The sequence below is a fragment of the Balaenoptera musculus genome, chromosome 1, assembly GCF_009873245.2.
Source record: "Balaenoptera musculus isolate JJ_BM4_2016_0621 chromosome 1, mBalMus1.pri.v3, whole genome shotgun sequence".
Classification (NCBI taxonomy): domain Eukaryota; kingdom Metazoa; phylum Chordata; class Mammalia; order Artiodactyla; family Balaenopteridae; genus Balaenoptera; species Balaenoptera musculus.
The window spans coordinates 5683403-5701629 of record NC_045785.1 but is presented as its reverse complement, the minus strand read 5'-3'; the positions used below and the strand labels follow the sequence as shown (position 1 = coordinate 5701629).

Genomic DNA, 18227 nt, shown 5'->3' with positions numbered 1-18227 from the left:
TCTCACTGAACTGTTTTTTTTGTTTGTTTTTTTATAAATTTATTTATTTATTTATATTTCTTTTTGGCTGTGTTGGGTCTTCGTTTCTGTGCGAGGGCTTTCTCTAGTTGCGGTGAGTGGGGGCCACTCTTCATCGCGGTGCGCGGGCCTCTCTTGTTGCGGGGCACAGGCTCCAGACGCGCAGGCTCAGTAGTTGTGGCTCATGGGCCTAGTTGCTCCGCGGCATGTGGGATCTTCCCAGACCAGGGCTCAAACCCGTGTCCCCTGCATTGGCAGGCAGATTGTCAACCACTGCATCACCAGGGAAGCCCACTGAACTGTTTTTTGATGCCACGGATTCATTTTGCCTGTTCTAGAACTTCATGTAAATGGACTCATGCAATATGTACTCTTCTGGGTCTGGCTCATTTCACTCAGCATAAAGTTTTTGAGGTTTGTCCATGTTGTGTTTATCAGTAGTTCCTTTGCATTGCTGAGTGGAATTCCACTGTGTGATGTAGCACAGCTTATTTATCCAGTCCCCTGTTGATGGACACCTGGGTTATTTAGTTATTTACAGCTATGAACATTTGTGTACAGGTGTTTGTTGGATGTATGTTTTCATGTCAAACCTTTTGCTCATGGAGGATCACTGGACTGAATGTCAATATTATGACATAGTATGAGTGTGTTTCGTGTTTGGTAATTGCAATCATTGTTGCTTTTGTTGTGGTCATCCATTTACAATGCTTGGTGTCAGTCTATTTATCTCTTGTAAAAATAAAATACAGTGTGTGTGTGTGAAAACAAACAAACAAACAAAAAAAAAACCTTTTGCTCATTCTTTTAATTGGGTTGCTGACTTATTGAGTTGGGATTCTTTATACATATACTGGAGAAGTCTTTAGTCTGGCATTGGTTTTGTGAATATTTTCTCACAGCTGTGGTTGGTGTTTTCATTTTCTTAACAGTATCTTTCAAAGAGCAGATGTTTCTAATTTTGATGAAGTCCAATTTATCCATTCTTTTCTTATATGGTTGGTGTCATGTCTAAGAAATATTTGCCTACCCTCAGGTTGTGAAGGTGTTCATTTATTTATTTTTTTTCCTAGAAATTCTTTACTTTTAACTTTTATGTTTAGGTCCAGTACAGGGTTTTGAGCAAAGAGCTGATGTGACCTAACTTAACATGCTAATAGCATCACTGTGCTGTTCTGAGATGAGACTGGTGGGCAGAATGCAGCCTTGAGGATGTTTGCAAGGAGGCTACTGCAACGATTCATGCTGGCAGCCGCCAGGCAGAGTGGAGGTGGGGGAGAGCAGTGAAATTCTGGAAATACTTATCGGCCAGGTTTTCAGGCTTGTTCTTCATCCTCTTTAATGAGTCACATCCAACTTTAAGGAAAGTTATTTCCCTTCTCTGAAGACCCTTATACTAGTAGTTTTACGTGAGGCCTAGTGTATGTACACAACTTGCCTTGAGCCTGAATGTTTGCTATGCATTTAACTTATCTTCACTATTTAAAAATAAATAACTGGTTTTGAGTTTTATTCCACACATTGTCATTCTTCAGGCATGGCAGTCCCCAAAACAATATGACGATTCATCTATTCATTCACAAAAGATTAAAAAAAGGAAATCAACACATTTCTTGCCATGCTCCACAATACTTCTGCTGGGTAGGACTCATAAATCCATGTCTCTGCCTTGGCCACTTCAACTCATGTCTTATCCTTTCTTTAACTCATGATTTATTGCTCTCAGTTACTCCTTTTGCCAGATTTATAAACGTAACTGTTCTTTATTTAATACCTATTTTGTACACTAGGCAACAAGACAGTAAATTTATTGTCTATGAGTTGCTACTTTGAAAAATTACATCAATGCAAAGTGATTGTCCTTCAGCCTTCATAGCCAATAAATTTATTTATTTATTTTTTTGTAGGGGATGATATGAGGTCATAGGATAATATATATAATCGCTGATCACAGAATGAGAAGGAACAAGTTGCAGTCAAATGCTCTCCCACTGAGCTATATCCCCAAGAAGAAGCAAGTTGAAAGTTCTGACAAACAGAAGCCGAGAAGGAAGACCTCTGTCTCCTGCCAATCATGTATAAGCTGGTCTCCTGCTGTTTGCTTTTCATAGGATGCTTAAATCCTCTCTGGTCTCTTCCTGTCCTTGACTCCAGGGAAGAACCCCTGCAGCTCTCAGGTAAAATGATTTCTTTCTTTTATGTCAGTCTTGAAAGAGTCTTCAAGGGTCTTAAATGCAATGTTAGAGATAAGAATGAAAATTCTTTCTTAAAGGAGTCTTGTGAAATTAATAGTCCCAGCTATGAAAAGAATTCTGAGGATCTTTACAACACATCTCAGAGTCAGTAATGGATACAGTTTTTTTTTTTCCTTTCTAAAATGTAAAAGTAGAAGGGTAACATTGCTTATTTAATGTCACTTCTATATCTCTAAGTTATTTTGATCAGCTTTTTTTTTTTTCAATTTTGAAAATGGCACTAAATTTAAACCATCATTGCTTTTAGTTTCTATTTTAAATGAGCTGGATGAATGCAGAATTGGTTGTTCCAATTATAGGTTAAAATATTTTTATTGTATCTTATTTTAAGCTAAAAAGTAATCATCTGACATGTGTTATACGAAACAAAAATATTTATTAAAAAATAAAGAAGTGACTAGCTGGGGCTAGGGATGACACAGATTTTCCAAGTACATTTATGTTTTCCTTTTGATTGATGTTTCATTCAGTTCAATTCTAAGTTGAATTCTCTTAAAGTCTATCAGTCAAGCAGATACTTATTGTGCTGTTAGCTCTTAATTTAGTTTAAGAAACGAAAAGGCTGGTGCTTGGGTATTAGGTTCATAAACATTTTAACTTGTCTTTAATTGTGAATACTTTAGACTTTTTTTTAATAAAGGAAAAAAACTCTTCTAAGCCATTGATTTTATAATTTCTACTCTCTAAAGTTTCTCTCAAGCAGCTTTCTGATAATTGTCAAGCTCTAATTCATGCACTATCAGTCAGCTTCCACAGTCACTGAACTCATACGTGGCAGTCATCTTAATGGCTAAATCGGGCATTAACTGTATTGATTCTCTGCTATTTAAAAAAAAGAACAGTGAAAAGCATAAGATGAAACCAAGAATGAACATTCAGATATTACTGTCATCTGCAAAAAATTACATATCATGATTATGATTTTTCCAAACTTAGATGAGTGTAGCATCTCGCTTAAATTCTTAACAGGTGGCAGCTTACATTAGAGTTTTTGCCTGAAATTTTTTCCCACTTATTTGTTTCTCCATAAATGATCCTTCATGACATAAACATTGATGTGTGGCCAAATTTTATAGATTTCTTATTCATATTCTTCAGAATTTTATAGATTTCTCATTCATATTCTTCAGAATTTTATAGATTTCTCATTCATATTCTTCAGAATTTTATAGATTTCTCATTCATATTCTTCAGAATTTTATAGATTTCTCATTCATATTCTTCAGAATTTTATAGATTTCTCATTCATATTCTTCAAAAGTACTGGGAATGTGCCCAGAAGCCTTCACAATGGCTTGCTCTTTGTTTCCCAGTCAAGGTTGTAGCTGAGGATTTGGAAGCCTTAGTGAAGCAAGCGGAGAGTACAGGACTCCCCAGAAGCTCCGATCTCCCCACTGCAGCACCTGGCCAAGATTGCTCTGCCAGGGTCCAGAGTCTGCTCACCAGACCTCACACTCACTTCCCACACACCTTGCACACACTTACCATGCATCTTCTATGCCACTAAGCTGACCAAATTTCACCCTGAAAATGTTGCTATCCACTTCTTTAAAGAGTATTTTAAAGCTGACTCTTTCCTGACAATTGTGTCTACATCTTGGAGGCCAGACAGATAAGAGGTGATGCCATCCTATTCGCTTTACAGGAAGAACCTTAACAATCCTGTCTTTTAGAAAACCACTCCTTTATTTTTCCTCTCACTCCGATTTCACCACCCATATGTCTAAAAGCAAAAGGCAAAAGGCAGCAATAGGTAAATAGAAATGAGGAAGAATCACTTTGTAAGTGGAAGTGCTTTTTCACTGACCCTGTGGCTCAGCCCTACCCTCTTATTCAAGGCAGTGAGCAGCCTGGCAAGGCCACACAGGCAGGAGGAATCAGAATGAGAGTCACATGTTTGATTTCCTGTTCTGCTGGCTTGTGAACTGGACTGTAGCATTTCCACTTCTCAGTTAAAATACTACTGACGACAAACCCGGAACTTAGTATTTGAAGTTTTTCTAGTATTATCTCCTTGTCCCTGGTACCCCCCAAAAGACAATAAGGAACAGAACTGATTGAAGAATCAGCTGAGTTGCTAATATCTATTTCTACTCCGTGTAGCACCTGAAGATGTCAGATCAACTTTGGATGAGCTGGAAAGAGCTTCCCTTCTGCAGATGCTGCCAGAGATGTCAGGTGCAGAGACAGGAGATGGTCTTAGGAAAGCAGGTAAAATGATTCTTGTGTTTACCGGTGTCTGATTTTCTTGCCACTGAATTTACTCCCTGTTTTCATCAATTAGATGAGGTAAAATCCTGTTTTGGAATATAAAGATCAGCTATATAAAATGAGGTAGTTACCCAACACTCTCCCCTCCGGGCATAAAGACTTCCTCTGACATCTTCTGTTTTCTTTTTCTCAGCAACTCCTTCCAAGCATCCTGCTCTACTTGGTCCCTCAGTATATTTGTTCTCTGTATGGACTTTTATTTTGGGGGGAAGGAGGGCATTATCCCAGTTTTCAATAAGTGAAATTTACAATCCTTTTTTCCCACTTACTCAAGTCTTAACCAAATTACTTAATCTATCTGTACCTCAGTTTCTTAAACCAGTAAACGGAATGATAAAAATGCCCATCTCATGGGGTTATTGTGAAGTTCAGTCAATGAGAAAATGCAAGTAAAACGTTCAGCACAGTGGCACACAAAGTAATCCATGAAATGGCAGCTTTTACTATTTTCTCTGTCACTGTATTCCTCCCAGCACTGATACAAATGCTCAGGACATTCTGGAAACAAAATGGAGTCTTTTAATAGACCTTGTTTAGTAGAAAGAATTTCACTTGTTATAAAATATTTTTGATAAACTACTGAACTGCTAACTTAGGGAAATGCAGTGCCCTTTGTGAATTCCGGAAGCGAGAAAGAACCAGGTGCCTGCCTATTTCCTTCAAGTAAGTATCACTGTGGTGTGAAAAAAAGGAAAATCAGAAACTAGACATGATTTAGGAATATTCTATTTTGTGTGTTTTAAATAAGACAAGTATAAAATGGAAATAATAGATCTGATGATGAATGGTTTCAAAATACTCTTTTCCAGATGCCGGTACCAACATTTTTTACCCAAGAGGAAGTGTGAGAAAGGTAAGTAGCTCCATAATGAGAATTATGTTACAAAAGTGAGCATTCTATGCCTTGACTTTAGAGGAGCCTCAATTCATGAACCAGTCGAGCATTTTCGGTAGAAATCACACCTTAAAATAACTGGTCAGTCAGTATTACTTCAAAGCATGTTCCAAATTTTGATCCATATAAATGTGGATGCAACAAGAACTTATCCAGTGCCCATTCTGGATAAATTATTGTAACGAGTTTAAGAGGATAAAAAATAGATAAGGCCCCTGCCCTCAAGTTTGTCATCCACTTGTGCTGTGTCATTGATCATCTTCACGTGGTCCGAGGACCATCAGTATTGGTATCACGTGGAAGCTTGTGAGAAACGCAGACTCTCAGACCCCACCCCCCAACACCTACTGAATCAAAATCTGCATCTTACCAAGATTCCCCAGGTGATTCTTATGCACATTAAATAAAGTATGACAAGCACTGCCATATGATGTCTAAACAGAAGAAAGACACGGTCAAAACCCTGAGATGTCATACGTGTGAAAGAGCAGAATATGAAGGAAATCATTTTGGGTGCAGAAGACAGACTGTGATTGGGATTGACGAATGATAATAGTAAATGGTTAGAAATGGTGCACAGTTAATGGAGGACCTTAAACACTGAAAGAAAAATCTGTATTTGATCATTATCAACCCCTCAAACTCTAAATTAGTGTCTCCTAAAGGGCTTTCCAGGTATACCAGTCCCACGAGCCAGCCTACAGTGACGCCCTGGGTTCTGGCCCCTCTTCCCGTCCTGGTAATTCTTTATGTACATTATTAGCATGTTAAAGCCTCCAGGAAATGAGATAAGCATATTTAATTTTAACCAAGCATTTCCCAAATATTTTGACCAGAGACACCTTTTTTTGGTGTAGCACCCATTACCATCCTTATAAAAATATACTCTGGAATCCCTCAGTTCTGAAGATGGCGTACACCACCTGAGGCCCCAGGGCAGGTAAACCGCCCAGAAGGGGATGGGGTGGCTTCTACATTAAACGTTATCATTCAGATGTTTATATTGTTCCGAACAGAAGGGTTCTGATGAAAGACTCTAAAATCATAAAGGTGATTAGGGTTTGCTCATGAAATCCTAGAAAAAAAAAAAAAGAAAACTAAGGGTCCATGCTTAAAGAAGTTAATTTCAAGACAAATAAAAGGCCTACTTTACAGAGAAGACAGTAAATGGACAGAACATGTTACTGACAGATTTAAATAGAAATAGGTCAATGAGGGTTTAGGAAAATTCACGGCAATCACAGGGCTAAACAGACCGGATGGACCACAGGTAGGGCACAAGGAGACCTTCCAGAGCCTACACGCTGGGCGCTCACCGCAATTCTATCCCATAAAGCAGCAAGAAAACACTTTTTAAAGGTCCTACATCTGAACTAAGGTTCCTATTTGTGTGTGTAGGACTCAATTCATTGATAACCTGTTTTTTTATTTGGATTGTTTTAATTTCAGGCTTTCTCAGGACAAGATCCTAACATTTTACTGAGTCACCTTTTAGCCAGAATCAGGAAACCATACAAGAAACGTGGAACTCCCTCTGAATGCTTCTGGAAATACTGTGTCTGAAGTGACATGAACATCTACTAGTCAACTCAAAACCAACCATCTTAGAAAAAGCAAAATAAAAATGCTTGATTTGAAAGCACTATAGATGAAAAACTAGGCAAGCTATACCCTGTTCATTATTATTTGGAAAATAAATCCTCTATGTTTTGCAAATATCATGAGTGGTTATTTTACTTATAAACATATCCTGAAAATCTATCTATCAATTTATCTTTAAAGAATTATCTAGAAGTTTAAAAGGAAACAAATAAATGAACAGAAGCAAATATTAAGAAGAAAAAGTCATAAAGTAAATTTTAGTTAAAACAGTAAAACTACAAATCATTTAACCTACATTACCTTAGTGATGATGTCCTCTCAACCCTTAAAAATAACGTGAGTTATTACTTAAAAAAAAAAAAAAAAATCAGTATCTTAGCTTGGAAAAGCGTCCAAAGCGAAGGATGCCTAAAGATGAGGACTGGGGACAGTCTGAATTCTCCTTTGTTTTTGAAGGAGGGCATCCACACACTCAGATCCCCTCTCCCTTAGTTAACCTAAGTACTTGAACACTTGAAAACTTTAATCTCTTAACACTGAAGCTTGTTTGATGTCAGTTTCTGTGAGCTCAAGGAGCACAGTACTAGAAAAATACCTTCATAATCTGTTTCTTAGAGAAGAAACTTGAGGTGGGATTTAAGATTGTGGAATGGAAGATATAGCCTGGTTTGTTAATTTTTAAAAACCACGTGTGTGTGTGCACATACTAACTTATTCTCTTAATACATCTATACCATCGTAGCTTATCTATGTATAGAGTATGGAGCTGAGACCCGCGAGCTCCACGCAGCTCCCAGCACAGCCCATGCCCGCGGGAGAGCACTTCTCATGGGAAACCTAGGCTCCCCTTCTCGGCTCTGTCACCAATCACACCCCCAACTCAGGAGGAATGAAGGGTCAGGTCTGCACCAAACAGCCACAAAATCGGTATTGATCTTGTCAACAACCATCCAAAATCTCTTTAGAGCACAGGTCTGATAAATCTTCCCTTTCCTGGTCTAAGACCTCAAGAACAAATCTGTAGGCAAGTTGTTTTCAGCTTGAAGGATGGATGCGTCATCTCAGGAACATGCTGACATGTGGCCGTGAGGATGCTGTGGCATCGCTTGCTGCTGAAATTCAACTGAATCCAGTTCCCTAACACAGGACTCTGGCCCCACGAGCGCCACTATGTTTATGACACCAGGAAGAGCTTAGGGTGGATTCCATCGCCGTAGAATCCCAAATCCCTCCCGTTTTGTGATACTAGGCAGCTGCTCTTACAGACGGGGCTCTGGCGTCAAGTCATTGCTCCCACCCAGCTGTGAGCCCCTGACCAGGTCATCCGGCTCTCTCCACCCCCGTGTCCTTCTCTGTAAAATGAGGGCAGTGACGCTGCTTATTTCGTGGTTGTATTAAATGAGATAATTCATGGGAAGCACCAGAACAGTCCCTGTGGGAGGAGTACACATCCCATCAACACTGAGCTCTCTTCCCTTCTTGGGTTGCTGTTGTTTTATTACGACAGGAGGTGCAGGTGGTTTGAAAGGTGTAACATTTAGCAAGTCCTGTTGGCTTCAGGATCCCAATTCATATTTTAATTCCAAGATTCTGTTGCTGCCAGTTCCACAGTCAGACTTTGTGAAACACAGGTTCACACTACAGAATCTGAAAGAGTAATCTTGATAACTAAATTTTGTAAATTAGGGCATTAAAATTAGTATTAAAGGGGCTTCCCTTGTGGCGCAGTGGTTAAGAATCCACCTGCCAATGCAGGGGACACGGGTTCAAGCCCTGGTCCGGGAAGATCCCACATGCCGCGGGGCAACTGAGCCCATGTGCCACAGCTACTGAGCCTGCGCTCTAGAGCCCACGAGCCACAACTACTGAGCCCGCGTACCGCAACTACTGAAGCCTGCATGCCCAGAGCCCACACTCCGCAACAAGAGAAGCCACTACGATGAGAAGCCTGTGTACTGCAATGAAGAGTAGCCCCCGCTCACTGCAACTAGAGAAAGAAAAAAAGACTCAACACAGCCAAAAATTTTAAAAAAAAATTAGTATTAAAAAACATGTACATATGTTCAGAACTCAATAAGCTCCTCCCAGCGCTGAAGTGAGGACTAAATGCTGTGTTATCACTGAGCAGGACCTTGGACGCAGTGATGACACAGACGCAGACACAGAGTGACCCTAACGTGAGCGCCCTGCAGTGTCTCTCAATCTCAGTAAATATTTCTCAATGATATAAAATACACATTCAGGGCAGAGGTTTGTTGATGCAGTGCAAGGAATTTCTCAAGTTTTACATGTATACCGTTTATTGCTTTTGCTTAAAAAAGATACCCGATTAAAATATTAATAACCATTAAAAACAAGTAAATTCACAGTTAATTATAAACTCAGTTGAAAGAAAATTTCCATTTGGATTAAATTTACCTTGTGAGTTATGATGAAGTGGCACTTAATTGTAAAACGATTCCATTTGCACAGCATTCTGTTGTCCATAAATCCTGACCTCTTATCCAAGAAAATACAGCTTCTTGGTAACATTTATGTAAACACTGAAGCCTATAGTATACATTTTTATTACTAATTTCTATAGTTATCAATACAAAAAGTTAATAAACTTGAACAACTGTTTAAACTCGGGGGGAGCCCCCCGGGGGGCGGCGGCCGCGCTGCTGAACCCCGCCTGCTCACCCTCAGCAGCAGAAGCATCGTGGTCCGACCTCTAAATACGCCAATTCGGCGGCTTATCAAAGTGTCAAAACTACAAATGGTTTTATAGATCTGCTTACAGCAAGCACCAATTGTAAATTGACCCTAAACGTATAGTAAGGCAAAGAAATAAGCAAATGTCGATAAAACAAACGTCCAGAAAGAATCGAAAAGAGGGCTTATATTAGAGGAGGTCAGGTTTAAAAAACGTGTACACAAGTGCAGAACAGTCCTCTGATTGCTCCACGTCATTTTTGATTTAAACAAATTAAAGAGGTTATCACTACAGAAGGTCACAGCGATTCTACTGATGGACAATATGCAGGCTGGTTCATTTTTTAAATTTGATTTTTCACCAAGGGCAAAAATACCACACAACTTGACCAACACAACAAGGGCTTCAGAGATCATTTAACAATCGAGATGGAGCAGAATAAGAGAGTTCTCTATTCCTAAGACGGGAATATGGGCATGGAATAGCTTAAAGTGAGAATATTCCAGGAAACGTCATGGGCATCATTTGAAAATGGTTCTGACACCTGAAGAAAGAATTACCTTCTAGGAAACTACAGTTGGCCCCCCGTATTCCTGGTGGGGAGAATCGGGGAGGGGTGTAGAATCCTGCATGTGGAACCGCGGGGACAGAGGGCTGACTGTACTGCCATGTTACAGAAGGGGCTTGAGCATCCGTGGATTTTAGCATCTGCGAGGGGGTCCTGGAACCAATCCGCTGCAGATTCGAGAGCTGTCTGTTCTACTTTAGAAAGTAAATCTAAGCTACGAGGCTTGAAAATCAGAGTCCAGCAGCACTGTGGGTAGAAAGGTTGATTCTCCTAATTATGATCAGGATGCATTTTATAAAAAACTATAAAACCTGAAAGGAAGAAGTGTTTTCCTAAAACAAAAAAAACAAAAAAACACAACAACAAAAAAAGAAAAGTAAGTGAGTGTGTTGCATGTTATTGAAAAGAGAAAAGGTTATTCCAGCCTTCATTTCCTTCTATTCCTGGTTCTGATCTACATGGGTGTGAACTGCATGTCATTCCAAGTTTGAGAAGGAATCATCACTTCTCTAAGAAGAGGGGACTCACTTATCATGTGAACAACTCACTCACTTCTTAAAAGACACAACTTCAGGAGGCTCAGGAAGCCCTCATTTGTGACAGATTCTGCAACCCTCTTGGCTAGGGGCCTCCCGTAGGCCCCTTACCCCTATTTAAGGGCAACACTTACCCCTATTTAAGGACAAAAAGAAGGCAGTGCCAATCAGACCTCTGGCAGGGATGGAGAGACCTTCTTTTGTGTAAATTGGTTGGAAAGAAAGAGTTAACTGTTAGTTTTGATAAGACAACTTTTAAACACATATGCATATAAGAACAACATTAACTCTTACATAACTTTAAAAACTTTTTGCAATCATTATTTAAAAATTTCAAAAGGGATGAGTCAGAAGCTGGTTGAGCTAGAAGCTCTTTTGTTTTAACATTACACATGGAAAAGCTAATTTAAACCCTGCAAAGAATAAGCTCATTGTTAAGCTGATCCATTTTTAACTAAGACTTTGAGAATTTCAGTGGAAGGTAGAAAATCAAAAGGAAAAGCATCTACAAAAATGAAGGTCAAAATTCAACCCTAAAAGCTAGAAATTTCCGGTACACCAATGGGCAATACATTTTCATACTGGTCAATGCTGAAGTGATCTGTGTTGTGTTGTGAGAAAACTGGAATGTCAGACCCTAACTGTGGAGGGATGTGTCACCGTGCAAAGACCAGGTGAGGGCACTGTATTTATGGACACCGTTAGGAAAGGTACATGGCCCATAGCGGGGATTTCCTGAAGTCTCCAACAGGGGGAAATGATTCATGTAACAACAGAACAAAATCAATGAGGCTAAGGTTTGGGGCTCTTTCTAGCTATACTTTTTAAAAAAAAATAAATTTATTTATTTTATTTTTGGCTGCATTGGGTCTTCTTGCTGCGCGTGGGCTTTCTCTAGTTGTGGCAAGCAGGGGCTACTCTTCGTTGTGGTGTGCGGGCTTCTCATTGCGGTGGCTTCTCTTGTTGCAGAGCATGGGCTCTAGGTGCACGGGCTTCAGTAGTTGTGGTGCGTGGGCTCAGTAGTTGTGGCGCACAGGCTTAGTTGCTCCACGGCATATGGGATCTTCCCAGACCAGGGATCAAACCCGTGTCCCCTGCATTGGCAGGCAGATTCTTAACCACTGCACCACCAGGGAAGTCCTCTAGCTATATTCTAATTGTAATTTATTTGGGGTGACATTTGAAATAAAGTGTGACTGTACACATACCTCTTTAGAGGCCATCCAATCTCATTACAGGACAGGTAAACTAGAAAAAGAGTCTATTTGACAGTTTAAATACATTGGGGAAAAAAAGAAGTAAAAGAGTCTATATACAATGTCTGCTTCAGGAAAATGATGTCTGTTAAAAAATCAGGAAGGAAAAGCCTTAATATTCAATAATAACTTCATGGTCATTTAAGACCCAGGGGTTTAGAGAGAATCACAAGGAGGTCTAGCTGTCCCACAGGCCTGGAGAGGGAGTACAGGTGCATCTTCAGAGTCACTCAACTGCTGCTTCTGCTGGATCCGGACCACAGGATTCTGCAGCATCACCAGCTGAATCTCCGTTTTCGCAAGTGACACAGCCCTCCAAAAAGGAACAAGAGCAGGCAGGTTATTTGATGTGAAGTCACCTGAAAAGTTTTAAAACCAGTAAAATGCTGGCCAAGCAACCTGTGTCTCATTCTCCCACTTATTCACATCTAAGACTATCCATTATAGTTCATCCCTTATTATTAGAAGGGAAATGACAGCAATTGTTTAAATACTTTTGCTTAAATTGTTTTGGGGCTCATTCTTCATATACTCTTCCCACAGAAATTCCTGCTCGGCATGAATCCTAAATACTAAATCCTAAATCCTCTGGTGTGAATCTTACATCTTGAGTTTCAACTCTTTTCAAACATGCACGCATATTTGACATGCAAATCTTATACTCTCCTCCCCAGTCAATCACATATGAAAGCAGGTGTCTTTACTCCTAACTGCCCCGTAACATTCCAACTGGTGGAAGAAAAAAACACCTGGAGTCAAAAAGACCTGTATTCAAAATCTGAAGAACTGTGAGCACTTACACAGTTGTCCTTCAGTTTGTGCAGAGGGCTCGGTTCCTGAACCCCCTGAGGATACAAACAAGTCCTTATATAAATGACTTGGTACAGTCGGCCCTCTGCACTCGAGGGTTCCGCATCCTTGGATTCAACCAACTGCAGATTGAAATTTGAACCGTGGATACAGAGGGCTGAGTGTACAAATTATTTAGTATCTGTATACCTCACTTTGTTGTTATTGGTAAAGCAGGGATAATAATACCTACCACAGAAGCAATTGTGAAGATTAAGATTTTCAGTGGGATCATGCAATGCACAGTCGGCCCTCTGTATCTGCAGGTTCCACATCCACAGACTGAACCAACCATAGATCGAAAATATTTGGGGAAAAAAATTGCAGAAAGTTCCAAAAAGCAAAACTTAAATTTGCAGTGCACCAGCAACTATTTACATAGAATGTACGTTGAATTTACAACTGTTTAAATAGCATTTACATTGCATTAGGTATTATAAGTAATCTGGAGATGATTTAAGGTATACGGGAGGACGTGCATAGGTTACATGCAAATACTATGCCATTTTACATGAGGGACTTGAGCATCCGCAGATTTTGGTATCCCCAGCGGGTCCTGGAACTAGTCCCCTGCAGAAAACGAGGGATGACTGTACACTAAGCGCCCAGAACACTATCTGGCACAAAAAACAGCAACACATGACAGCTGTTACTACTGGGCTTACCTGGATGTCTATTTCCTGAGGAATCGTCTGGCTCTGAATCCAGGAATGCACATTGGCCAGCTCCTCCCTTTGTCCGTGAGAAAACTGCGGCTGCCGCCGCCTCATGCTTTCCAGTTTTTCTAGGTCTTCTTTCAGTACAATTTCTTTAACCCTGAAAACAAACAAACAAACAAACAAAATCTTCACAGTCCTAAATAAGGCACAGGGTTCTTATCTTGTGATCTAAGAACAGCTTCTTTTTAGTTTGTAATATACTTTATATTTCTTGTTAATATATGATGCACACATCAAAAATATAACAACTGACTCATTTCTTTGTCAGGTTGGTAAAGCTAGGCCTCTTTCTCTTGATGGAAAATACCTGTATAGTGTTTTAATGTCATATGGAAGAAACAGATTTCCTTTAGGTCTTCTCTCCTTTTAGAATGAGAGAAAAAAGTCCAGGCTCTAAAAAAAGTTCTCATACCTGTGGGCTGTCTTGGAAAGCACTGCCTTTCTTTGTTTTCTTGTCTCAGGACACATAACATATTTATATTGTCACTACCACTACAACCATTGTTTTAAGAAATCATTTGTCTTTTGACTTCAAATGAATGAATTTGAAAATACATTTCTCTAAGGATATGTATAAAAACATTAAAAATCACTTTGTATTAAAAAACACACTTAAGAAACCATAAAACACTCATATAAAGGTGGGTCTTCTAACATGCTTTCTTACCTCTCAGGCACCTGATACGTCATCAGAATGCACTCAGGTGTTTGTTCTATCATTCTCCAGATGGACTCTTCAGCTAAGTTGGGAAATGTTTCTTTTTTCAGTACATCCTGAGATTGCTGCCCATTTTGAAAGATTTCAGAAGAATAATCACTAGTAGCAAAGTTTATACTGCTGCCACTGCTTCCTATCAAAAATCAACAACAAAAAAATTTGAAAATACCTGTCAGGGGCTGATTTGCCAAACTGGCCCTCATTCTTCAAAGACTCTGGCAACAGGCTGGTAGGGTCCTTCACCACCCAGCACAGCCATCATCCCAGGTCACCTCAGTCTTCCAGTTCCTCGATCTTCCCAAGATCTCCTTCTCAGTCTTCCTGAACTATCCGCTCCCCAAGGCCATTCCTTGTTTGTTCTCATCACCCACAACTGCTCCATCTCCAGCTCCGTCTCCAAAATCACCAACCTCTCAGCTTCAATTTCTTGTTTGCTTGTTCAACTGTTCCAACTACAAATTTGGAACAGTGCCTTAGCCATTCTGCTTAGAGCCCAAAGCCCATCATTCATTCAGTAGCACTCTGCAATACCTGAGACTTCTTTTTCCCTTTAATTTTCCACAACTATCAAAATGTAACTCTGATAAAGCCACTTATCAATTTTGTTCTTATCTAAACCCAAGTAGCCAAAGGCATAGAGAAAGTCACGTATAACAGGGTGCGTTGGTTCTACAGTAAATTCATCACCACCAAAGATCATCACAAAGCCTGTAATCCTGGTACAGTTCTGTGGTCAGCACACTAGTCTATCCCCAGCAGGATTATCTTCTACTCCTCTATTTCCTCCCTCACTCTCACCTATTTCATAAGAAAAAAAAAGGAAGCCACTAGAAAGGAAATTCATCATCCTGATACCAAACATAAACTTACCCATATCTACATTCTCTCCTCACCGTCCTCCTGTTACAATAGAGAAGCCATCCATCCATCCCAAGGCCCATAGCTTTATGGCTGTTATGGAGCCTCATGGGTCATTCGTTTCCTATCTTGCATGTGACCCTTCAAGGTCCTTCTCATTGACTTTGGAACAATTAAAACAAAACAAAACAAAGTACCTCTCTAATTTTTTAAAAAAGGGTATGGGTAATCATAAAAGACATTTTTCCTCATTAGAAAAATCTCATTAAAAGGTAATTGTTTAAGGCAAAAACAGTAAAACTTCTATTGTGGGGTTTATAATACATGTTGCAGTAAAGTGTATAACAGAAATGGCACAAAAGAGGGGAAATGGAAGTACTCTGTTTTAAGGTTCTTAGACATAAAGTGATAGAATAGGTATAATATGTGAAGGTAAACTGGGATAAGTAAAAGATGCATGTGTAAATCCTAGAGCAATGAATAAAAAAAAAAAGGAAAAAAAAAAAAGAATAGCTGGGAGGCCAATAATGGAGAGAAAACGGAATCATTAAAAATACACAATTAACCCAAAAGGAGAAGGGGAAGAGAAAAAAGGAAGAAAGAGCAAATGAGACAAACATAAAACAAGTAGCAAGATGGAAGATTTAATTTAAACCTGATCATATCAATAATCATATTAAATGTAAATGGTCTAAGTACTCCAATTAAAAGTCAGAGACTGTCACATAGATAAAGAAGCAATACCCAACCATACACTGGTTACCAGAAATCAACTTTAAATATAAACACACAGATAAAAGTAAAAAGATGGAAAAAAATATGCCATGTAAACGCTATCAAAATAAAGCTGGAGGAGCTACACTGATATCAGACAAAGGGGACATCAAGCAAGGTACATTTCATAATAGAGAAATCAATTCATCAAAAGCACATAATCTTAAATGTGTATGCAACTAATAAAAGAGTTTCAAAATACATGAAGCAAAAACTGATTGAACAGCAAGAAAAAAATAGACAAATTCACAATTATAGGTGGACATGTTAACAGTCCTGTCTTAATAACTGAGAAAACAAGTAGATAGAAAATCAGTTAGGATGTAGAAGGCTGAATCAACATTATCAGCCAACTTGACCAAATTTACATTTACAGAAGATGCTACTCAACAACTGCAAAACACACATTCTTTCCAAGTGCATATGAAACATTTATCAAGACAGACCAAATTCTGGTCTATTAAACAAGCCTCAGTAAATTAAAAAAAAATACAAAGAATGTTGTCTGACTGCAGTTAAGTTAGAAACCAATAAAATACCTGGAAAATCCCCAAATATTAGGAAATAAATGCACGTCTAATAACCCATGGTCAAAGAAGAAAACATAAGGGAAATTATAAAATATTTTGGGCTGAATGAAAATGAAAACACTCATACAAAAATTTGAGGGATGCAGCTAAAGCTGTGCTTAGAGGGAAATATAAAACCTTAAATGTTTATATTAGGAGGGGAAAAAAGGGTCTCAAATCAATGCTCTAAGTTTCCACCTTAAGAAATTAGAAAAAGAGTGAATAAAATCCAAAGTAAACACATGAAATAATAAAGATTAGAGCAGAAATCAATAAAATACAAGAACAAAAAAAATAGCAAATAAACCCAATGAGATCAAAAGTTGCTTCCTTGAAAAGTTAATAAAAGTGGTAAACACAGAGCCAGAATGATGAGGAAAAAGTAATAATATCAGCAAATAGAGAGGAGACATTAATATAAATTCTAAAGACATTAAAAGGATAGGGAGTATTATAAATAACTTTATGCCAATAAATTCAACAACTTAGATGAAATGGACAAGCTCCTTGAATGATACAAATTACCAAAGATCATTCAAGAAGAAATAGATAACCTGAGTCTATTAACCATGTCTATTAAAAAAAAATCAAATTTGTTTTTAAAAACCCTTTCATAAAGAAAACTTCAGGCCCAGATAGCTTCATTGGTGAATTCTACCAACCATACTAAGGAAGATATAATATCAATTCAATACAAACTCTTCCAGAAAACAGAAGAGGAGGGAACAGTGCCCAACTCATTTCTTTTGTTAGGCCAGTATTACCCTGATACCAAAACCAGATAAAGACATCATAAGCAAAGAAGACAGTGGACCAATATTTCTCATAATAGGTGCAAGAATCCTTAAAATATTAGGATACAGAATCCAGTAATATATAAAAAGGATAAAATAGCATGACCAAATACAAGGTTAATTTAATATTTGAAAATTAATGTAATTCACCATATTAACAGAACAAGGGAGAAAAACCATATGGTTAATCTCAGTAGAGGCAGAAGGGCTTCCCTGGTGGAGCAGTGGATAAGAATCCACCTACCAAGGCAGGGGACACAGGTTCGAGCCCTGATCTGGGAAGATCTCACATGCCTCAGAGCAACTAAGCCCGTGTGCCACAACTACTGAGCCTGAGTTCTAGAGCCCACGAGCCACAACTACTGAGCCCATGTGCCACAACTACTGAAGCCCTCGTGCCTAGAGCCCATGCTCCACAATGAGAGAAGCCACCGCAATGAGAAGCCTGTGCACTGCAACGAAAAGTAGCCCCTGCTCGCCACAACTAAAGAAAGCCCACATGCAGCAACGAAGACCCAACGCAGCCAAAAATAAATAAATAAAATTTATTTTAAAAAATAGATGCAGAAAAAGCATCTCTGTAAATCAGCAGCAGAAAGGAACTTCCTCAATCTTACTGATAAAGGCCATTTAAGGAAAACCTACATTTAACATCATACTTACTGAAACTGTGACAGATTTCCCCCTAAGATGATGAACAAGGCAAGAATGTCTGTCTAACCACTTCTATTCAATACAGTAAGTCCCCTACATATGAACGAGTTCCGTTCTGAAAGTGCATTCCTAAGTCCAATTTGTTTGTAAGTCCAACAAAGTTAGCGAGGTACCCAACTAACACAATCGGCTATAT

General features: G+C 39.0%; 2 protein-coding genes across 4 annotated transcripts in view; one reads left to right on the top strand and one right to left on the bottom strand.

The window, feature by feature from the left end:
• The first annotated feature begins 2092 nt into the window (after positions 1 to 2092).
• UTS2 (urotensin 2) lies at positions 2093 to 7242 on the top strand. The gene is made up of 3 exons (XM_036833229.1): positions 2093 to 2195; positions 5354 to 5397; positions 6889 to 7242. Exons 1-3 carry the CDS (start codon positions 2093 to 2095, stop codon positions 7000 to 7002), a joined length of 261 nt encoding a protein of 86 aa, XP_036689124.1. The 3' UTR covers positions 7003 to 7242.
• A 4662-nt stretch (positions 7243 to 11904) lies between these two features.
• PER3 (period circadian regulator 3) overlaps positions 11905 to 18227 on the bottom strand; it is a 56130-nt gene continuing 49807 nt past the window's right edge. For all 3 annotated transcript variants that reach the window (XM_036862911.1, XM_036862920.1, XM_036862928.1), the window contains 3 exons: positions 14332 to 14515; positions 13611 to 13761; positions 11905 to 12409 (listed from right to left, as the gene is read on the bottom strand). In XM_036862911.1, the coding sequence (XP_036718806.1) occupies positions 12323 to 12409; positions 13611 to 13761; positions 14332 to 14515 (422 nt within the window). In that variant the 3' untranslated portion in view covers positions 11905 to 12322. The remainder of the gene's footprint in view (positions 12410 to 13610; positions 13762 to 14331; positions 14516 to 18227) is intronic.